The sequence below is a fragment of the Manis pentadactyla genome, chromosome 2, assembly GCF_030020395.1.
Source record: "Manis pentadactyla isolate mManPen7 chromosome 2, mManPen7.hap1, whole genome shotgun sequence".
Lineage (NCBI taxonomy): Eukaryota > Metazoa > Chordata > Mammalia > Pholidota > Manidae > Manis > Manis pentadactyla.
In genome coordinates, this window is record NC_080020.1 from 177794165 (window position 1) to 177818222 (window position 24058).

The 24058-nt window shown below is 45.7% G+C and overlaps 1 protein-coding gene across 3 annotated transcripts in view; it reads right to left on the reverse strand.

The window, feature by feature from the left end:
* The window catches only part of ARHGAP25 (Rho GTPase activating protein 25), a 78912-nt gene that overhangs the window by 23528 nt on the left and 31326 nt on the right, over positions 1 to 24058 (reverse strand). For 2 of the 3 annotated variants that reach the window (XM_036908232.2, XM_036908231.2), the window contains exons 2-4: positions 19195 to 19394; positions 11516 to 11603; positions 7012 to 7128 (exon numbers count right to left, since the gene is read on the reverse strand). In XM_036908232.2, coding sequence (XP_036764127.2) covers positions 7012 to 7128; positions 11516 to 11603; positions 19195 to 19394 — 405 coding nt within the window. Of the gene's footprint in view, positions 1 to 207; positions 435 to 7011; positions 7129 to 11515; positions 11604 to 19194; positions 19395 to 24058 lie in introns of those variants that run through there. The other variant, XM_036908234.2, reaches the window with a different exon arrangement.

Below are 24058 nucleotides of genomic sequence, written 5' to 3' on the forward strand. Positions count from 1 at the left end.
CCAGCTGCCTCCGGCCCAGCCCAGGTCACCAGGAGGGCCTGCCCTGCCCCTTTCCTCCCTGCCCCACCCTGGCCCTGTTGGCCCAGCACTGGGGACCTGCTCCCCAGGGGCTCAGCTCCAGGGACCCCATCCCTGCAGGAGGGGAAGGGTGACTGAGCAAGGTGTCTTCTAGTAGAAGATTCGAATCATAAAATAGGGAAGAAATACCTTTCTTTCGGAGCTTGGGGGTTTTCCTCCTGAAATTCCAGCAAAAGAGCAGTGCCAGGGCAGGAAAGCCACAGCCCAGTTCCCACCGTGACATCCTGGGAATATGAGGCATAGCGGGGACCAAGGAATTGCAGCCTCTGCGCAGCCAGCCTCAGGCCTTCTCTCCTTCCCAAGCTGGAAAGGCCATCCTCTCTCCCTTCCAGGTCAGCACATGCTTGTAAACACCGCTCAAGTTCTGACTCCAGCACCAAAGCCGTAGGATCTGTCGGCACCTGCCTCTGGCCCTCCCTTCCTCCTTCCCCCACCACTTCCCCTCCCCACTCACCTTTATACACATGACTCTGAGCTTTTAAAGAGTGAGCATAAAGATGTCAGGGCCCTCAATAAAAATAAGTACCTCCTTTTACTTAGCAGCTTATTGTCAACTGCCATTCAAGGGATACCATGGAGGTGGGTTAAAAAAAATAAAAAATAAATAAATCCCCCACACAAGCCCTTACCAGCATTGCTCCATATATCAAAGCATTTGGCAGGAACACAGGATTTCACTTAGCATTGATGAAGCCAGCCCCCACTTCCCTGAAAATGCTTTCAGAGTTGCATGTGGCTCAGTCAAGCCTTCAGAGAAAACTATCTTGGAGGTGGGTTGTTGCATAAACCGAGATGATTTCGCCCCTCCTATTGAAATGATTTTGCAAATAGTGCAGCAACCCAACCAGACATGCCTAGGAGACTTGAAATGGACTCTTAGCATCACAGGGGGCAGGCAGAAGCAGGGAAGAGTTGCCTGGAGGGGCCCTGAGCAGTGTGATGCTGCCAGTGTCCATCCCTCCCTTCACTCACAGGCCAGAAATTGAGGACTCAGCTTTGATATCGAATTCACCCCCATGTCCCAGCAATGTTACCTCTGAGACACTGTGCAAATCTCTTAATATCTCTCCACCTCCACCTCCACCACCTGGTCCAAGACACCATTGGATGAAGGGTAATATCTTTAACAAGGCTATAGTTTTCACCTTCCTCTCACTCCAGAGCCTGATATCCTTTCTGTCCCAGGACCTTTGCACATGTGATTCCTCTGACTGAGATGTTTTTCCTCTTCTACTTTCTCTGCCTAGTGAACCTCCCACGGCCCTTCAGATTTAAGTTTAATCACCACTAGTTGAGCCTTCCCTGATCTTCTCGGCAAAGATTTTTTCCCCCACATGGTAGCACAGGTTTTTCCTTGTTGGTACTTTTCAGTTGTAACTTTACGGTCTTACTCGGGGTTTTGATTCCTTTGTGTCTTCTACTAGTCTGTGAGTTCCTTGAGAGAGGAGACTTTGTCTTTTATTCTCTTCTCTCTTTCTCTCTCACTTTTGTATCCCCAGTGCTAGCATAGGGTCTGGTGTGGGACATAAGCTCAAGAAATATTGTTAGTAAATGAATAAAAATAAGTATCTGTCTGGTACCAGTCAGGATCTGGGAGGAAGGGGAAATGATGGAATTAATGAAAGTATGTAAAAATCATTCCTCTTAATGTCCAGTTAGCTAGAGAAAGAACTAGCATGTGTAGAATAACAATGAATCACAGAGACAGCACACCCCCATAGGTTAAATGATGCTGTGGATGAAGGGCGCAGAACTCTTAAGAAATGAGGGGAGTAAAAGGAACCCAGGGCATATAACAATTTGATATTTATGTATCCTGTGCCTAGTGCTGGCAGACACACAAAGACACTTAAAACATGGGACCTGCCCCAGGGTCTTAACAATTTGGTTGTGTGGAGCTGAACTATACACAATTCAGTGCTCTGCTTATGTACTCACTAATGGCCTGAGAGCAACCTCAGAGGACAGCCTCCAGGATGAGGAAAGAGCAGGTCCCAGACTGAGCAACAATTTGCAAGGTGGATGCTTGCTCCCTGGGGACTGGACAGAGACCAAGTGTCCATGTGGGGACCCGGGGGAGGCAAAGCCCTCTTCCTGGAAGGGAGAATGATTTAGAGACAACAGGCTGCTGCGAGCCTGAAACAAGTCCCCAGAAGTGGGGATGTGATTGCCTCTCTCCCCTTTCTTCTACTTAAATTGGGAAGACCTGGAACTGCCTTCAAACTTCTGGGGAAAAACTAACCAGCTAGGCCCTTAGAAGGTAGCAGAAAAAAGTGATAAATTGGCTGGCTAGGAAGGAAAGGGCTAGACCACCGTGGTGCTGCTCTCCAAGGTGCAATGCTGTGATTTATAATAAATATTTTTTGGTCTTCCACCCATTTCCTGGTACAGAGCTCCTAAAACTCTTGGCATTTCCTGTGATGATGATGATCAAGGTGCCTTTTGTTATGTTAATGGAGTGACCTGTGAAAACCCTGATAGAGGCTGGTTGCCTGTGGAACCACCTTGTGATTAGAGGGCTGGAATTTCCAGTCCCACCCCTAGACCTCTGGGGAGGAGAAGTGAGAGGCACTGGAGAGTGATTTCAATCACCAATGGCCAAGGATTCAATCAGCCATGGCTATGTAATGAAGCCTCCATAGACACCCAAAAGGACAGGGCCCTGGGAGTTTCTGGGTCGGCGTGCACTGGGAGATGTGGTGAGAGCAGTGTGCCTGGGGAAACCCGGAAGCCCAGTGCCTCTTCCCCAGACCTTGCTGTATGCACCTCCTCCAGCTGGCTTTACCTGATTTATATCCTTTTATAATACACCAGTAATCCAGTAATTCAAACTGATATCCTCAGTTCTGGGAGCCACTTTAGCAAATTAAAAGAGGAGAGCTTTCGGACCTCCAATGTGTAGGGGTCAGTCAGAGGCATAGGTGATAATCAGGACTTGGAATTGGCATCTGAAACGTGTACATGCATGAGAGGGGGCAGTCTTGTAGCACTGAGCCCTTAACCTGTGGAATCTGATCTATCAGAGTTAAATCGCAGGGCACCCAGCTAGTGTCCAAGAATTTCTTGGACATGTGGGGAAATGCTCCTCCCACCCCAACACATACTGGAGTTGGTCCCAGAATCAGACAAGGTGAGAGGAATGTTCAGAGGCAGCTGTGAGGCAGGAGGAGCCACGGGGAGGAAGTCAGGTGTGCCCTGGGAACAATGTGGGCCATCTCTCCCGTCAAGGGAAAAAGGGAGCCAGGAAAAGGACTGGGGCAGGAAGAGGCCTTAGTTCTGCTAAACTGTCACTAGAGTAACTTCTAAAATTTACAGTTGTGTTTCATTACCAGGGGCATATAGATGGATTACAGGGGCCTGCAGTTGACTGCAACTGAACACAAAACTGTTTTGTCTGGACATTTTTCTGGCAAGAGTTTCCATAGTTCTTACCAGATTCTCTAAGGGGTCTACAGATTGTAAGAACTTCCCCAAAGCTCACCATTAACATGCTTGGAGGAAGATTATTCTAGAGGGAACAACCCATTTACTGAATAATTTCCCAGGTAAGCTGACTGTCATTTACCAGAGGAGAGCCTAGGGGAGTAGAATATAGTAACTCAATGGGAAGAAAAGACCATTCCTTTGAACCTACTATGTCAGGCATTGTTCAGATTCTGGGATACAACACTGAACAAAACAGAGAAAGAAATTCCTGCCAAGTAGATTGAAGCTTTCCTTCTAGTAAGGGAAGACCAGCTATGAACAAATGAGTAAAATACATAGCATGTTAGAAGGGGGTAAGTGCTAAGGAGAAAAATAAAGCAGAAGAAAGGGATAGGGAGGGTGGGAGGAGGTGTGAGTATGGGGGGCAGTTCACTGTTAGATGGGATGATCACAGAAAGGCTTATTGAGGTGACATTTGAACAAAGATCTGCAGAAAGCAAGGGACTGAGCCATGCAGCTAACTGGGGAAAGAAGATTCCAGATGAAGGAAACAAGTGCAAGGGCCCTGAGGCAGGAATGTGTGAGGCTGTTTGGGGGGGGTAGAGCAAGGAGGCTGGAGAAGCTGGAGTGACATGAGCATGGGAGGGAGTTTGGGAAAACAAGGTCAGAGAGATAATGGGGGGCCGGAGGGGCAGATTATGCAGTAGAAGCCATTATAAGCTTTTGATTTTTTCCTCTGAGAAAGAAAGGAAGCTATTGGACCTGTCAGGCTTAACAGGCTCACCCTGGCTGCTCTGTTGAAAACAGACTATGAGAAGCAAGGATGAAAATGTGCAGATAACTTTAGAGACCATCACTCTAATTCAAACAAGATAGTGTGGCTCCTCAACCAGGCTGACAGTAGCAAAGGTGGTGAGGACCAGGCAGGTTCTAGAAGGAAAAAGTCATAGAAAGTTTCACGAAGGGCTGGAAAGAGGCATCAGCTACATACCATCGTGATTTCCAGTGTTTGAGGGGGCATGCTCTGCAGGTCTGTTAGACCCAGATTAGAGGCACTTTACAGGCGGGATCATGCTGTGGCAAAAGGGAACCACCTACAGAGCAGAAGCCCTGGCGCTGCCCCTGGACAGCTGGGCCCCTTGAGCTGATCATTTACTTCCTCAGGACTGAAGCTTGCTGACTTACAAACAGGAAGAACAAATGTCTGATTTGTCCTGTGGCTTCAGACTGGACACTGCTGTCTTAAGTGCCTTGTCATCCTGAGATCTATGATTTTGGTTCAATGAGAGGCTTTAGAAACATGTGAAATGCCACATCAGAGCCCAACCCTGTTCTCTGAATAAATACATAGTGCTGCACTCTTATTTCACCTACCTTGGACTTTCCCCTGTCTACAGGATTTAAGCTTGGCTTGCTTCTCAGTTGGTGGCTTTGAGGTGGGGTGAGGGAGAAATCCCCAAGTGGATTACGACAGCGTGCAGCCGTGCAGCATGGGGAGGCTCAGCCAAGAGCCATATAAGGCACAGGTGCTGTTCACAGTGCACTGGCTGCATGAGTCAGAATGGGTGCATAATTAGGCAATGTCCACTACCCTTGACAGTGCAGATGGTCAAAAGCACCAGAGTTGGGGCGGAGGAGGGAGGGAAGCAGGAAATGTCAAGGAGGCTCCCAATCTCATAATCCAGTGCAACATGGAAGGTCTCGGTTAAGAGCATCCATGTTGAATGGCACATAATAGAGTTTTAATAAATAAAACCCTCACCTCAGGTTGATTAACACAGTCAAAAAATTTGCGTTTAGGAACTGGGAAATGGTTAATGAAACCCTGCTACTCTTTTTGTAAGAGGATGCAGCTGCTTAGAATGACTGCGGCAGGCGTTCTGAGCCTGGCTGTCCCCTCCACATCACTTCTTTTCTTGCAAGTCCCACTGGGCAGGTTACAAGCTATACAACTCCCTCCCTGTCCAAGATCCTGTGTCTGCAGGTAGACTCCTGACCCAGCTGAGCGAGATCCTCTTCCTCAGGAGTTTAGAATGGGGCAATAGGGACTGAGCTCAGCCCCTGCTCGTGCTCAAGGGGTAAGTACAGGAAAGCTGGGGCTGGTGCAGGAGCATACAGGGCAGGAGTAAGTATAAGAGGTCTGCTAACCAGAGAAAAATAGACAGGCATGCAGAAGGAAGCAGAGAGAGGAGCTGCATGGCCCCAGAGACACAGATGGGGGAAGCTCAGTGCTGATCCTTCAGTTCTTGGGCCCAGAACCTTGGGTCTTTTTGACTGTTGTACTCTTGGTTCTTCTGAGTGGCTACTGTACCTACCCAGTAAATCCCTTTGTTGCTTAATATCATTGGAGGCAATTTCCATTCCTTATAACCAAACAACCCCTGAAACGTGCCAAGTAAGATTATATAGCAACATGGAGAAATGCTTAAGCCATAAAATGAAAGGCATTAAATTGTATATAGTCTGTGTTTCATTCTGAGACATTACACTCACTTTATATTAATTGTATTCTGAGAAATTATATATTTATTCTGAGAAAAAAGGAATGTCTATATAAACATTGGCTGGAAAGAAAACATAAAAATACCTCTGGTGGTTTTAGGGGTGATTATCTTTCTATATTTTTTCAAGTATCTATAAAATTATTATGGTGCTCATAATTTTTAAAGAAAATATTGCACAAATAAACAGATATATAACATTTGACCTATAAAGGCCCCCTTGGGTGACTTCCAAAACAACAGGTAGTACAGTTGATAAATAATCCTATATTATGCGGTTATCTTGGATTTGGGACAAATAAATGTGTTCCTAAAAAGTTGAAGGAAAATGGTCACTTTTGAGATCTTATCCATATCCGTTCTTTTGCATTTTTATGAAAGAAAAAATACATCTGGATTCACTTATTTGTTAATTTCAGATGTTTCTTCCCATCAGTTTTTCACAGGCAAGGCCTACCCTGGTCTGGAATTTAACCAGTTTCCCAGAGAGCTCAGGCACTTGAGTCGTGTCACCCAGAAAAGTGCTTATCCTGAATTCACCAAGTACCTGCAAAACTCCCAACACAATTCCTGAACCTCTCCCGAGTCTGACAGCAGCTTTACTCTCCTGTGCTGATCAGCCTCATTTAGCTTCCAGCATAGCTCTTGCATTGAACCCTCTCAGGTCCCACAAGCCCCATAACCCCACGGACAGCCGCCGGTGCTGCCGAATGTTAATGCTGCCAGGAGTGAGAGCACACCCGCCCAGAGATGAGGCAGGACTGCCTCAGGGCATCACATGCATTTGCTGATGAGTGCAAAGGGCTTGCAGTCCTTCTAGCTAAACTAGAGTTTGCCACTATCACCCAGGGAGGGAAGTAGAGGCTTGGCAATGAGTATGACCTTGGAGTTGTCCTGTGGTGGTCTCCCCTGAACTCTGTTCAAGGAAGCATCACATCTGGAGCTACTTCCTTCCCATGCTTAAGATGTCAGACGCCTGCCCAGGAAAGTCTGCAGGGGTCCTTACCTCCAGAGGGCACGCCAGCGACTCTCCTAAGGAATTTAACCCACTCCTCCATCTCAGCCTGGGAGCTGGCCATGAGGACATAGGAGTCCTGTCCTGTGCGATTCTGGTCCCATGAGGCTGGAGGAAGAAGGAACACTGATGAAGATTCAGAGTGGTAATGGGCTGGAGGGAGGGCAAGAGAAGGAAAGCCAAACCTGAATTGTTTCTTGGTTCCGTCAACAACCAGTCAAACAACACAAAAGCATTATCTGTTTACCCTCAGTGAAGCTAAATATCTATGCACCCTATTGTTTTTGCTGAAGCCCTAATTCTATTGATAAACCACATACACAATGGTTGGCAATTGGGATGACTTGGGCTGAGATCTGCTCCTGTGGAAGACAAAAGCCTACCAAAAAGGAAGAGAAAGTTCAAGGGGGGGTGAAACAGGATCATCCCGCGCAAGTCTGAAGACTTCAGTGCATGGCAGCAATCCTGGGTACTTTCCTAAGCTACCCCTGAGCTCAGTTGTGGGGATGGGGAAAGGAATGGCAGGCGTAACTCAGGAGGGAGAGACAATAAGCACATAGGTGCCTCCCAGAGATCACGGCTCTCCTGACTGCATAAAGGCATTGCAAGTGGTAGGTTCTCAACGCACAGTTGATGGGCAAATGAAGTTTGTTAGGACTTTGTTTACTGTTTTCACTTTAAGCCCATGATTATAGACAGACATAAGCAGTGTTTCCTGGGATGGTCTTAGCAAGTGGACAAAAGGGTGGGGGAAATGACAAGGAGACCAAGAGAAAGAAAGAGAGAAAATGGTTAAAAGAGAAAAATAGGGAGCAAGAAGGAGAAGAAGAGGGAGAAGGAGCCCATCAAACACAAGTTTTAGGAAGGACAAGAAAATAACAGACATCGCTTTCAATCACAGGATACTGTTAAGTTTCAAAGTGTCTTTGTCAGCATCAACCATTCTTCTCACAATGTCAGGCCATTTCCCTCAAAAAGAGCCTGTTCTAGTGCTCCAATTATGCCCAAACCTGTATTTTATTGCATGGCAACAAAAGACTTCCAAATTCCCTTTGGTTATGGTCTCTTAAATCTACCTTAATTATCAGCGAGCCCAACTTCTTTTATGCTTTGGGATGACCTGATTCTGCATCTGCTTTATCACCTGGTCATTAGCTCTTCTGACAGAAGGGTCAGTCCATGGAAGCCCTGGCCATTCAGGAACATCCTGATAGCTGAGTGTTTCCAGAAGTAAAATGGGAAGTAAAAAGTGCACAGGGAAGGACTTAAGAATCCTGTAGGACTCACAATATCCCTTTGAAATAGAATAGGGCTCTAGTGTCATTTCCATTCTATAGATAATGGAACTGAAGCCCAGAGATGAACAGGGACCTGCCCATTGGTAGTAAGTTACTGCCAAACACAGGGCAAGGCCACTGGTCTTTCTCCCAATAGTTTCCAAATTGCTTCCAATTTGACCTTGGTCAAAATTTATCTGGTGTACTTCCCCACCATGCTAACACATGGTCTACTATGTTATCAAGAACATGCCTTTTCAGTTTATCCTGATTCCTAGGAGCTCCTTTAGTTTCACCATGGCTATCCCATTGAGAAATGTTCAGCTCTCAAAATATTCCTGAATGGCCAGATGACTCAGGTCAGAACTGATGACCCCTTGGCAAGATGGATTCAGAGTCATGTCATCCCAAAGGGTAAAGAAGGTGAGACTCAATGATATTAAGATAGGCTCAAGAAACTAGAACCAAAGGGAATTGTAAAAACTATTGCTGCCCTACAAAAAAATTGTCTGGGCACATTGGGGTGATAGGATTGGCTGTCTTTGAGGATAATTGCCTGATATGCATAAAAGCCCATGAACTGCAACTCTGCCCTCAGGCACATGCTTTCTGAGATTTAAACAGTCTCTTTAACATGTGTCACCCAATGGCTATTTCCATTTTAGAAAGGAACCTCCCTTCTTTTCTTCCCAGTCTAAGGAACTCCTATCCATCCTTCAAAACCTACCTCAAACGTCATCTTCCCTAGGGGCCCTTTGTTAACATGTCCTTCTCCTGCTGCAAATTCAGTGGGGGAGACCCTATTCTAAATCCTTAACATCCTGTCCTTAACTTCTATCATGGCAGTAGGGAAATTATCCTGAATATTGGTCTCCTCATCATTTCAGTTGAGGTAGTTATTTAATATGTCCAAAACTAAAATCCTGATCTTCTACCCAAACCTTGCTACAAGCACGGATCTCAGCAAATCCATCTTTCCCATTGTTTAGGTGAAAATCTTGGAGTCAATCTTGACTTCTCTTTCCCACATCCAATCCACCAGTAAAGGAAGTCCTCTCTACATTCAAAATAAATACGTCCAGAAATCAGTTATTTCTCACCCCCTTCATTGTTACTATTTCTGTCTCGGATAATTGTAATAGTCTCAGTCAGCTCTCTGCTCTGGCCTCCCCTTTTTGTTCTCAACTCAAAAGAGTTTTAGGACATGTCATTTTACTGCTGTATTCCATACCTCCCAATGGATTCCCATTCTTCTAGCACAAAAACTGAACTTAGAATTGCCTACAAGTGTCTGTAAATCTGACCAAATCTCCTGTTCTTCTTCCCCATCATCACTCTACTGTAACCACATTAACCTCCTCCATGTTTCCTGAACATATGGAATAGGCTCAGAGACTTTCTTTTTCTGTTCCCCTGCCTGGAATGCTCTTCTTTCAGCTGTGCCCTTGGCTTACTCCTTCAGCTCCCTCAGATCTTTGCTCACAGTTCACCATCTCAGTGATGCCTACTCTGCCCCCTCTACTTAAAATGACAAGCCAACCTCCATCATCTCCACTTCAACCAGCACTTTCTCCCTCTTTCTTTGCTTTAATTTTTTTCCCTAGCACCTATACACTTTATTCATTTATTCGGCTTGTTGCCAGTCTCCCCCATCAGACTGTAAGCTGCATACAGGATGTTTCATTCTTTGCTGGATTCCCAGTTCCCACAGTAGTGCCCAGCTCCTAGCATGTGCTCAGTAAATTTGTTATAACATCTCAAAAGGCAGTATAAGAATTAAATACAACATATGCAACAGAAGGAATAACCCCCCTATTCTTAATGATTCCCTTTGTAGAGGAGAACAAAGAGTTCCATTAGAGGTAAGTAGAGAAAGGGAAACTTGCCCTAAATTTTCACCTGCCCCAAATAAGAAAAACAGCATAACTAGAATGAAAGTTTTCTCTTGGCCTTTGTGTAACTGACACTGGGGATCACAGGGAGAGGGAGTTGATTAGGAAGGCCGTTTTCTATGCCAGCATTGGCCCTGGGAATAATCTTGCACAAGAGGATGACAAAAAGAGGAACTGAAAATTCTCTAAATCATAACATAAAAGGTCATCTCACTAGGTTGGGTGAAGCCTTGGGAGATGATGGCAACTTTAAGAAAATGGTTCTCTACCTTACTATGCTTTAGAATTGTCTATCTTTATGAGATGTGTGTGTGCATACACACATGTGAATCTGTCTAAGAATTCCCAGTGGCCCAGAATCCTCACTGTCATCACCATTGTCTCACTCCATAGATAAAGAAACAGAGGCAGGGGGAAATTAAATAACTTGGTCACAGTTATATCAATAGCAAGTGGCCAGGTTAGGATTTGGACCTGGGCAGGCTAGCTCCGGACTGGGCACATCTAAGCTCTCTGCTACGCTGCCTTCTCCACCAAGCGTCTTACGCCCACAGCTGTCCTGCGTAAGGAGGGAGTTCAGGGAAGTGGTGCTCAGGGCACTTGTGCCTCCTGCTGTGTCGGCACTCAGCAGCTGCCTGGCTGCACAGGCGACCAGCAGTCCTGGGGTTCCTGGTAGTGCTGGGGCTGGTGAAGGGAGGCAGGCAGAAGCAGCTGCAGTGCGGTAGAGTCACACGAATACAAACTTCCCTCGAGACAAAGTGAGGCAAACACCCTGGCCCCAAATTTGTTCAAAGAGGGTAACTCCAGTTAGGAAGAGGTACCCTCCAGCATGCTGCTAATATGTGCGATAGGCATATCACAGCCCTGGACATGGCTAAGTGCTCTGTAAATTATAGCCATCATTTCTTCTTAGACAATGTTGAACCATGTGAGACTGTTGACCGTTGACCATTTTCGAGCTACCAAAGCGGCAATTTCATGTGGCTCCATTTATATTTTAACTGTCCATCTTAATGTCCTGTTCACCTTCAAAACTGAGCGCCTTTGAGTGAGCAGGGATGATGTATGTCCCAGGTCTGTGTCCCCATGCCTAGCAGAATACCTGGCTCCAAGCAGGCGCTGGTGAAATGCTCACAGAGTTGAACAGAATAAGCACCCACTTAGTTCACCTGCTGGTTAAATGAACTAGTGTAGTTTCATTAACTATATACAGAACTACTGGGCATTCTTACAAGGTTGCTTGGTTGGTTAGTTGACAGACTCACTGAATATAGCCTGCCCTCTGGGAAATGTAAATGCACCTGTGTCCCACCTTTTGTTGCCTACCTGGGATGACTTCAAAGACAAACTTCCCCCCTTCTTCTGGGTTTGTGGCGATCTCCTTGATCGTACTTCCTGGTAGATACATGCAACCCTGAAAGATCAAAAGCCAGCCCTTTAAGATAAGCAGCAATTTTTATCACCTGTGAACTAAAATTAAGTTGAAGGGCAGATAGGATAATGATGGGATGGGGGAGGGGAAGGGCCATGGACACCGTTTAAGTGGCAGCTATCCAACAGTAAACTAGGTGCCCAGAGAGAAAAAGATAAGGCCCTGAGAGGAGAATGAGCTAAGAGGGTGCCATCACTAGTACTTGCCTCTTCCTGCTTTCCAAGCACCCGACTTCCTGGCCAAACTGGACACCTGATCTTTGTGAAGGCAAAGCTGAGCCTGGGGGGACCATACTACCTGCCAGGCTGCCAGAGGGGCACTGAGGACTGAACCATAGGTAGACATTCAAGGGATTGGGGTTCTCAGTAGCTGCAAGAGCCACTGAGCAGCACACTCCAGGGGTCTGCCCCTTTGCTAAGCACTGTGAATACATTATTCATTTAGTCCTTCCAGCAATCGCCAAGAGAGGTATCATTATGCACATTTCCCAGTGAGGAAACTGGGGATCAGAAAAGCTGTGTAATTTGCCCAGGGTCACAGAGTTAGTAAGTGGCAGAACGGCACTTCATCTCAGAAGTGAGCTCAGAACCTGTGATCTTCACTCTCACAGCTGGGGGTGGGTGGGCACCTGTCAGCTGAATGTCCTCGGGAAGCAGGGACGAGGATCTCGGATCCATTTTGGGGAGTGAGGATACAGTAGGATATGTGACCTCCTGTGCATGAATATGTCATCCGAAAAACAAGGGGCTTCCACCATGTGTGTGCTGACACCTTACCATCTACAGTGAACTGTCACTAGGTCTCATTAGCTCTCCACAACGGCTCCATATCAAGAGCATGGCAAGATTTACCACTTCCGCTTCACAGATGAGGAAACCAACACCTGAAAGTCTAGGTGACTGTACAAAGGGACACAGTTCATTTCTACTAGAATTAGTTACTCATAATTTACATCTCCCTGGCTGTCGGAAGTAGCATGTCTGATTCTGAGCTGGTAAACATTTGTGTCCGATTATTTCTAGAACAAAGTGTGGACGAAGAGGATTGGCAACAGAGAAGCTGTAAAGGCAAAAGGCTCAAGGATCCACTTAGGAGCATGAAATGTCTAAGACTGAGTGTGAAAAAGAGGAAGAAGAGGAAGAGGAGGAGAAAGGGGAGGAGAAAAAAATATCTGTCTACAGAAGAGAATTCTGCTTTTTTTTCCTACATTTTTCTAACTTTACTACTTAAAAATAATGTCCATCTACATGGTCCTCACCATCTTTAAATAAAATCAATGGCTTCAGAAAAAACGCCCCTGAAATTATGCCACTGGGCTACTTTGCATGAGCTATGGCGCCAGAGTGAAAGGCCATGGTATTTTTCGGCAGGGGGAGCACTGCTTGGTAGGAAGGGGAAGAAGTGTAATTTCAGAGGTAGCTACCTCTCCTAAGTACCTCTCTAAACTATTATCTGATATCCCAAATCATTTCATCTGAAAATAATAAAAATAAAGTACAAACCATGCAAATATCATCTGCTGAGCAGTTACAGGTCCCCTGCTTTCCGAAAATTCACATTACATCACTTTGCTTTTACAAAAGACCTACATGAGTACTTTTCTCCCTAATCAAAAGCCGAAGAGAATGCTCACTCTTATGGAAAACAGCAAAAAGCAAAAATAGCATTTTCAGCGTTTGTGTTGCAGCGAGCCATTGGAGAGGCAGTGCATGTCCCAGCTGTGAGAGTGGCACCTCCAAGCTCCTTCCCCGGGAACCACACTCAGCAGCTGGGCGTTAGGCTGCCAAAGCTTTGATCTGTGTCTGTGACTATCTGTGCTTTATCTCTATTTATCTTGTGTATCCGTTAGTAAGATGTGTCCTAAGGTATCAGGAAAGCCTAAGAAAGGTTACTTTTGGGGTCTGGGAATGCTGAAAATGTTTTCCACATAAATTAACGATAGTTACTTCTTTGCTTTATGCCATTTTGGCTAATAAGTTTCATAGGAACGCTGTACTTTTGGACAGTGGGAGAAACATGTACAGGTGCCAGGTGCTCAATGCCCTGAATACACTATTACATCTAATCTTCGTAAGAACTCTAGGAGGGATGGACTGTTACTTTCCTCACTGGAGAAATGAGGAAGAAAGGCATAGAGAAGTTACTTAGCAGATCCAGGACCACAAGGCTAGGTACTACAAAAGCTATGATTCAAACCTCCAGCACTGAGATTCCAGAATTAACGATTTTACTTATAAGTCTCACAGGGTTTGACTTACACCAAGGCATAAATGGCAAATTGCAAGTTTTTCTTCATTTTTTGCATGAGAGCCTTGAGCATCACAAGTGAAGAGAGGAGTGCAGGGAGGGGAGGGGAGAGTAGTAAAAGAGACACTGGTGGGAGAGGGTGTGGGAGTAGGGGCAGGCACACTGATGGGGAAGGAGGGATTGTCCCCATAGGAAAGGGCCCAAGGCCACTTTCACCTGCTTCACAAGTTGTTTAGGGTGGACTCTGTACAAAGGCAGAGATGGTGGGGTGGGGGGAGGTTCATGCTGGAGGCTCAGTCTCTGGCACAGGAGCAGGGCAGACAGCTGGGGCGACGGTGTACTGGGACTCACACCAGCTCGTGAGAGGGAACTGTTATATTTTTAGGAACTCTGTGAACCAGCTGTTAAACACAGTCATTCTTAAAAGTTAAATTATATAAACTGACAGTGAAATATTTTATATTAAAAATTTAGGTAATTATATTCAGAATTCATCACTTCCTAAGTATTTACTATGTAAATAATTTACAATTATTTCTGTTTTGTGGTCATTAACATCTATCTGCATGGCAGAACTAATATACGACATTGTGCTTACTGCCCATCCCAGGTCTGCGCTCAGTGATGTTGCCTTGGTGGCTTGAATCAGCCACGCTGGTGGTATTCACACCACAGAACTTGGCAAATGCTGCATCCAAATCCGCCCTCACCACAGACAGCCATCTGTTAGACCTTTACAGGCACACCACTGAGAGACAACCACCCGTGATAACTTCCAGAAGGCGCGGAGATGAGACATGAGACAGTTAAGCTAGGATTGTCTAAAGCCATCATCACTGTAGCAGGGACTTGAAGGCAATTTGCTGAGGTTCTGTTTTAAACAACTTCTCTGACCAGGAACCTTTTGGATTGAGTTACATAAAGGTAGGTCATGGACTTACAAAGCATTATGCTGTTAGAGCTGGACAAACCTTTCTGAGAACCTAGAGAAAAAAATGCCTGGGCTGCCTTCTCTCGAACCCCAGGGTTCCCGGAAAGTATACACAGAAGTGCATCCTGAAGGGTTCCATAATTTATTTAATCATTCTCCTCTGTTGGATGCTAGGTCCAATGTTCCTCATTGTCTTATTTCTTCATATGTCTAGTTTTTGGATAGCTTCTTAAAACCAGAATGACTGGGTGCAAGGTATGATCATTTTTGGCCCTTGGATATCTGGTCAGTGCCTTTCCAGAAAGTTTGCACCAACTTAGACACACATCACCAGTGTACAGTGATTTTTTAAATCTGATTGTTCTAAGATTATTGGAATGTTTCAGATCTTTGGGTTTTTAAGGATAAGATGTATGTGTGTTCTTTTTAAATTTATAATTTATACTTCAGTTGTAGAAAAATTAGAAAGTAAAACAAAAAAGAGGAGAATTTTTAAGTTGTGCATGAATGCAATACTCGGAGGTAACAACTCTTAACACATCTGTGTATTTATTTCCCAGCCTTTTTCCATAAATAGAAATTCATCATTTTTTCCTTCAGCAATGGGATTAGTGCGCATATCATCTTCTGCTGTGAACAGCATTTTTTTGGTTTTGTTTTTCAAAACAGTAATATTAAGGATCTCTTTACACATCAAAAAGTACTAATTTAGGGCATCAACAGGTGAATTATTTTCTATTGCATAGATCTGTGATAACTTATCCCCTACCATCGGGCACTGTTTTCAACATCACTATTATAAACACCACCATGGTGACAAGCTGTACAGATAAATTCAATTATCTACATCCATCTCAAGCCTCCACTTAGGTTGAATTCCTAGAATTAGAAATGTAGGGCCAAAGAGTTTGCATTTTTTTTAAAGGCACATGTTACCCTCCAGAATGGCTGCACGGATTTTCATTTCCACCAGTGGTGTTCTATTCCCTAGTCTTTACCAACACTGAAAGTTTCTAGAAAGTCTTTGCTAATTTGATAAGGGGACAGTAGTGTCTCATTAGCTTACAATTATTACCAAGATTGAACTTTTTTACATGTGCTGACTGGTCATTCGTTTCTTTGGTAAATTGTCTGTTTGTATCATTTGTTCATTTTCTATTGAGGGGTTTAAAATTTTCTTATAGATTAGATAGAATATTTTATTAGAATATTTGCTTACCATATGCATATACACAATTTTTCCTGTTTATTTGCCTTTTTACATTATTATGTTGGTTTCTTAAGGTACATTTCTATTTATGCAATTAAATTAGTCTTTCTCTTGTGCTGTCTTTGTTGCTATGCTTAAGAAACATACCTGCCTTCCAATGATTATGCAGATAACTACATTTCCTTCCAGGATTTTTATGAACTCAATTTTAAATGTAAGTTTTTAATCCATCCAGAGTTATGAATGGTGTGAAACAGTGTGGAAATACACCTTTGCATTTCCCCAAGAATTCAGCTTGTGTCTTGAATTTTCATTTCACTACTAGATATTTGCATTGTCTATGACTCCCACAACACTAAATGATAGCTAATAAAATTATTTTATTTTGAATAGATTTTTTTCTTTATCTTAATGAAATAATTCGGACATATGGAAAGTCTACAAGGATGTCCATTTAATTGTTGTTAAAATAACATAGAGACATCAGCTCAAATTCTCAACTAATTTCCAGTAGGAAATTAAATAAATTGTGGACTGCTCATACAATAGATTATTTTGCCACCATTAAGAATTAAAATGCAGAAGAATATTTAATATTAAGGAACAATGTGCATGACATACTGTTAATTTTTAAATTAAAGAAAAATATACGAAATTTTCATTTAGAATAGATGAGTTTTTTAGTGTGTATATACAGACAAAACTGGGAGAAGAGGGCTTTGGTGGCTATTTCTGGCTGTTGGATTATTTTCTACTCCGTGCTCTTCTCCATCTTCCAAATTTTCTACCTTGCACACATACAGCTTTTGTAATCAAAATGTACATATCCATATAAAGTAAAATGTTCTAAGAAATTATCACTTTATTCCTAAAAAAGTTAAAGAAAACCTCTTTATATCTCAAATGAGTATTGGATTTTATCAAATGCTTTTTACAGCTATTTAGGGGTTTGTAATTTTTCTCATTTGACTTACTGATCTCAGTCTATTGATCTGATGTATTGCATTAATGTATTACCTAAAAAATAACCCATACTTGTCATCCTAGAAGAAGCTTTATCTAATTGTCCCAGGTTCATATAATCCTGAGAAAACTTTGAGTTTCTTCCTCCAGAAGTAAGGGAGGGAAACTAGCACCTTCAGTGACTTCTCTTAACCCTTAGACATCAGTTTATGCTTTTACAAAATGGTTTTTTACGCATGCTTCACGTTGTTTGAGCCTGTGACAAATGCAGGACCGGGTGTGATGGTTTAGCAAAGAAAGAGAGAGGCCCGAGAAAAGGGAATAACAACGAGGTCAGACAGCAGTAGAGCAGGAAAAGAAGACAAGCTTGGACACAACCCCTCCCCCTCTTCCCCCTATGGAAGTAAACCTCACCAGGCTGTCCTGCTGGTGTGCGGAGGCTGTGGCGTTAGTGCCACCCCCTCACTCTCTGCTGATGGGAAGACTTCCTGCATCAGCCAGAATGCCTCAGTCATCACCGTCCCAGCCTGCCCTTGCTTGGCTCTCATAGGATCTGGACTGTTCACAAAGTGAAGGAAGTCTGGTTACCACCCACAGAACACTGGGCAAGAGCCCGGTCTGCGTTGGGCTCTCTGGCCTTCTCCAGCCTCTGCTGTGACAGACGCTCACAGTCCTCAAGTGGAGGCCCTGTAACCAAGGGCTGCCAATGGCACTACAGACCCTCAAGTCTGCCCTCAAAGAGAACTCCCCTCATTCGAAATGATTTGTCTCATTTCTTTATATATCCTGCCATCCACCCCCAATATCCTCACCCTTCCCGGGGCTTTTCCTGGTTCAGAAGGTTCTATAGTCTGTCTGCCTTAATAAGTTCCCTCTGGCCAAGCCTGTCTTTCCACCCGCACAGACGTGAGCTCTGAGTAGGGTGACAAGTCATCCCGGCTGCCTCGAGACACAGAGTTCACACTTGGGTCCCGGGGTGATTGCTAATAGCACCCCGAGCACTCTCATGCCCCACCATGGCCAGGAGGAGTCAATGAGGCAGGAAGAAGAGACACAGGTCCCAGATGTAGGATCCAAGCCCTCTCTGGCCCCAACCACTCCATCAGGAAATCCTGTTTGTTGTCATTTCAAAGCATCTCAGGAATCTGATCATTTTCCTCCAGCCCACAACTCCCACTGAGATGATAAACAAGACAACCTCTCACCTACATTACCCTGGTGCCTCCTCCCTCTGGCCTTGAATCTATTTTTTAACACAGCAGCCAGAGCCTTCATTTTACAACATAAGCCAAAGCATGTCCCTTCTCTGCTGGGAAACTTGCAATGCCTTACGAGGGCCTATAATGAACTTTGCCATCTGTGTCCCAACCCTTGGTCCCCACCCTGCCCTTTCTGACCTCATCTCCACCGAATCTCTCATTCCCTGGCTCTGCTGCCCCCACACTGACCTTGCTATTCCACACATCAGATATGCCCCACTTCAGCGCCTTCGCACTGGCTGTTCCCTCTGCCTGGAGAGCTCTTTACTCAGAGATCTGCCTGGCTAATGGCCTCTCCTCTGAAGTCTTCATTCAAATGTTTCCCTTTTCATGTGGTCATGCTGACCACTCTTTTAAAAATTGTAACACCTCCCCCAAACGTCTGATTCCCCCTTAACCCAGTGAATTTTTTCCTCATAGAACTAGTCATTTTCTGACAAACTGCATACTTTCCTTACATATGATGTTTATTTTCTATGTTTCCCCCCACTTCTGAGCTCCACCTGGCAGGGATTGTTAACTGTTTCACTCCCTGGACTATTTCAAGTACCCAGAACGGTGTCCGGCACATAATAGATGCTCAGTGAATATGGATTGAGCAAATAAATGAAAACCCCAGATCGATTTCCCTGAACCCAAATCCACTCTCTTTGAGCCCTCGTCCTCAGCATTACTATTAGGAGGACCATGTTGCCAGCCTTGACGTACTTAGAGCCGTGTTTAGGGAGCTCCACCGTGCTCATCCTGGGCCTTCCTGGGGGAGGACCACCATGCCATATTTGCAACTAAGTTTATGTGTCTAGAAAATGGTGAAGAGGAGAGAGGGAACTCTCCTCCGGCGATGTGTGTCCAGTCCTGGTAAGGAGGCCCCTGTGAGTTCACGTGTGATCTAGGTGTGCCCCTGCCTCCTGCATGCCTGGGGCGGAGAGCCCTGGCCAAGGGGACAGACGGCCCAGCTGGTACCTGTGGCTTCAGGTCCTCTTCGTCCTTGTAGTAGTAGAGCTGCCGCACCCTCAGCACAAAGTATTTCTGCTGCCAGTTCTTCACAATGGACCTCTGCTTCTTCAGCCAGCCCATCTTGATGGGTCTCTCCAGCGGGTTGGGGGTGGACGATGGGTGAGAGGCCGCCATCTGCTCGCCAGTCATCACGCTCCGTGAGCGAGCTATGGAGAGGAACAGACCGGCAGACTGACTGAGGGACATGAAGCGGTGGGTAAACAGTGTGCACCCTGGCGAGAGAGCAGCCCCAACGGGGCCGAGGAGCGGGGGGCGCCCGGGCAGGTCCGGCTCAGGAGGCCAGAGGTCTGTTAGAGAAAATCCCCCGTGACCCAGAGGGGCAGCCGAGGGCCCCGCTCCCGGCGAGGGCCAGACGCAGACTGGAAACCCGGGCACACGCAAGCTGGCCTGCCGTCGGCCCCCTCATTCTGCAAAGTGAAACACTGGCTGGAGCCTTCTGAAGAGGAAGTGGCCGCAGCATCTGACAAAAGGTGCTTCCTTTTTCCTGCGTGGGCGTCAGTATCCGACAAGAGAGAGGCGAAAATAATGCCCCGCTCTGAGGGTTCAGGGTGAGTCCCACGAGCTGCCGTGGCAGCCAGATGCTGACAGGCGCTCTTCCAGAGGAGCCCCTCTGGCCTCCCTGCCAAGACGGTCCTCCCCCAACGGACCCCGGGGGTCCACGCGGCCAGCCTGCAGGAAGCTAGCACTGGCCGGCCTTCCCTGCCCCGTGTCCCTGAGTGCCCCGTTCCCTGCCCACCGAGGGTGTTCACAGCCCGTTACGGAGACCAAGAATCTCACTGTAACTGCCTCGCTACTACCCTTTCAGTAGGGTTGTCACTCCCATAGCGCTGGCAGCACACAAGCATTTGAAAGGAAAATGAATCCACCAACAGAACCAGAAACAGAATTTGAATCCAGACCCCAGCCCATGGCATCCTAATGCTGACTTTCGTTTTCTCACAAGAGCTCTGCCAGTCCCTGGATCAGGTCCAAGTGTCCCCGTCCTGCCTTCACGGTAACTCCCACCAGTTCAGCTCCCTCCTTTCCTTCCCTCCACAGCCCTGGATGGTCTAGACTGTGATCCGTGCTGCACATCCTCAGAGCCTCTCCTTTCCTTCCCAACCGGTTTGACAGAGCCCTAAAAACACGTTGGCGCTCCTTGCCTTCTCCACCATGCACTGTGCTCCACGCCTGCCAGTCCCGAGTCTACGCAGAAGTCTCCATCCTACGATCCCTATTCAGCTTTCGTCAGCCCCCAGACCACTCACAACACAGCTAACCGGAGCCAAGGCCTCTCTTGCTGTTCCATCTGAACTGGCAGGAGACCAGTTCTTCCTTCCCTGTACGCTCTTTGACCTTGGGTAAATTACACAACTTCTCTGAGCCTCAGTTTCCTTGCTTAAACTAGAATAATAGCCCCTACTCTGTGGAACTGTTCTGGAAGTTAAACAAGCAACATATATAAACCACTTAGTGCAGTCCCTGGTTCAAGGTAAGCAAATGTTACTCATTATCTTTATCAACAGAGGACTTTACTTCCTTATGCAAGGATGGAGGTCATCTCTGAGAGCTTCCTAAACTCCCCTCTTAATTTTAAAATGTCACTCCATCATCAAGCTTTCTCTTTTCCTTCATTCCTGTATTTAATCATTGAATTCACAACTTTTTCCATTGCTTTCTTTCTATCTTCTTCTATGCCTATGGTTTTCAACTTCTATTTACATTTTTTAAATACTTTTAAATACCAGAATTTTATATGGTGTTCCAGACACTTCCTTCTACCGAGTACTTATATCCAGAGTTATCACCCTATTTACATGTGTCATCTTTCAGTCCTATGTTGCTGTCTGAAGAGGACTCTGCCCTAACTGGGTCCCCTGGCCCTCACAGGGGTCTGTGCTCCTGTCACATACTGTTATTCCCAGGTGCCAGCTTGCAGCCACCCTTCACCTCCCACAAGGGACTGACATGGTCATACTATGTCGTACACCAGGGGGCAAGACCTTCTCAATCGACTTTCTGTTGGACAGACATCATCATAAAAGTGCGTATGCTCAGTTGAACTAAAAAGTAATCTGACATTCCGATGCTAAGTTAATGGCATGCTTGCAAAGAGTTTGCTTTATATCAGTGTGTCCTGGCACCCCAGTTAAGAATTTTCTCTTGGATCTTGCTCCTCAGTTAACTGCAATCTTCAAGATCTTCTATCTGTAACTGAAAGAATAACCATTCTATGGCTGATCACTTACACTAAGGCTGTGTAAACGATCTGAAGGAACTAGAGGGTTTGGGCAGGAATACAATGGGGAGGAGGGAATTTGAAGAACTGTATACAGCTCTGTGTCAGGCTAGGTCAGAAACTATCACTTGCAAAGATCCATATCTGTCCTAGAAAGAGGGCAGGTGGTAGGCAGAAAGGAAAAGAATTGTTTCCACGTACAATGTTTGCAGAAAATGTTAGAGTGAGGTATTCTGGCAAATGCAGGGCATTCTCCTCCACCTCAGTTAGCCCAGGCATAGCCCAGCCCGGTGTGACTTTTGTGACCTTCCATTCGAAGCTGCATCAGATTTGGAAGGAAGGGTCCCCTCCTAGCAGGGGCATAGTAAGGAGCCTTCACTTGGCCTCTGGGTGATGTCCCCAAATGGAGCCAGGGCAGGAGCGGAGGGAAGCAAGCGGTGGCCACGGGGTAGTCATGAGGACTCAGGCCTCTCTAGAGACCCACAGAAATTATTAGAGCCACTGTGGGAGAAGCGGAAGGTCTCCAATGGCATTAAGGGAGTGGGGGAAGGGAGCAGGAGTCAAACAGACACTGTAGATTGAAGAAAATTAACTTGGCGCCCAAGAACTAAGTTGCTGGGAGATTGTGGTTAGTTCTGGGAAATTTGTTAAGCTCTGTTGTGGCAAAAAAAAAAAAAAAAAAAGACAAAAACAAACATACAAAGCCAAAGACCTGCCCCTAGAAGCCTCTGTTCATTGCAGAATAGCCTGGCAAAGGCAACAGTAGGTATGGGGATCTTATGTCATCAGATCTGGCCAAGAGGGGCTTTGGTGCCCTTGGGACAAGCAGGCCACCCCCCTGTCTGCCTACATATGATCAAGGCATGAATAAGGAACTCAACCATTTTTTATATTCCAGAAATGATACTATTCACCCACACATCCACCCAGGGTTCTTGAGTTCTCATCCCCAGCGAAGGTGGTATGACAATGGACTCCGGGCCGTGCATTACAAGTGAGCGCATAGCTCAGTATGAACTTCTGCACAACTGGAATGAAGCCCAAACACTGGGGAGATGACATCTGGGGCTCCAATGAGTCAGTGACTAAGCACATGAATTTTCTGTCCTGTCAGAGCCATCTCCCACCTCGGCCCTCCACATTGCTCATCAGCCATGCTATAATCAGATGATTCAAATATCAGGGAAGAAAGGTGGGGGCCTTGAAGTTGACTTGGTTTTGACTAACTTTCCTTGTTAGTTCCTTTGAACAATCTCTCTTCTTTGTGGGTGTGACTTGTTTTCCAATACAGTACAGAAAGAAGTCTGTTACTATTAATGGAGCTGTTTGTCATAATGAAAATAATAACAGTAAAACCTCCCTCAAGAGCCAGTCATTGTACACTGAGTACGTGCTCCCAGCCCTTGGGGAAGGAGGTCTGAGCCGGGCTGTGGGCTGAGAGGGGGCCGCAGGCAGACCAGGGAGGCCAGCTGGAAAGTCAGAAGACAGCTGCTCAGCATTTACAGAACATTCTGGGGAAGTGGGAAATGAGGGCTTCAGTGAAGTCAGAAACCTACCCTGACCCTAGGAGAGAGAGAAAAATAAGCCCCTAGCACTATGCTGTCTAGTACTGTAGCCATTTGGCCATGAGTGGCTATGAACATGAAAATGAGTTAAATTAAATCCAGTTCCTCAGTCATACCAGCCACATTTCAAGTTCTCAGTTAGCCCCATGTGGCTCATGACTACAGTATTGGACAACACAGGTAGAGAACATTTCCATCATCACAGAAATTTCTATTGGTCAGCACTTTCTGGAATCTGAGTGTTATCATTACTAAACATGAGACAAAATGGGCCGCAAGGGTGGGGCAGCATTTAATCAAGTAAAGAAAACAAGCTGCAGGGCCCAGAGAAGTGGCTTCAGGTGGCAGAGTGAGAATGTCAACCGTGGTCTGAGAGGTCACTCATAGGGCACCACTTCATGGACCTGAACAAAGTCGGCCCATGAAAACTTAGACCAGTGATGTGATTGCACTGCATAGGCTGTCCTGCTTTTGGCCCCAAGCTGGAGCAAGAAAAAATTAAAGAAGGAAGTTTAAACAGAGAAGTGAGCTTGGGAAGCATTATCACTTTATTTCCTCATCTCCTCACCTCTAACCCCCCAAATAATCAATCGCAGAATCATTTAGGGCACACTTGTGAGACATTTCTTCTATCTTCTCTTAACTCTGTTTCAGTTTAGATTCTATTTTAGATGGCTCTGCATGTGGGGGTGAGCTGGGTCTAGCTCATTCAAAGCTGGGGGAGGTACTGAGATGAACAGTGCAGTAGTCTGGGAACCATGCTTAAATGTCTTTGAAAAGGGAATCAGATTTACATGGCTTCCCTCCAGAAGCCCTCTCCTGGGCTACAGACGCATCCATCCAGCTGTCTGCACACACACACCTGCAGTGGAGATCTCAGGTTTACCATGATGCTATTCGATCTTACTACCTTCTGCTGCCGCCCACTCACAGACACACCTGAGCCTGCTTTACCTCCACTGTCTCCACAGTGTGCTGCGCCACCTCTTCCCAGACAACCAAACCAGAAAGCTTCCCCGTTCTTACA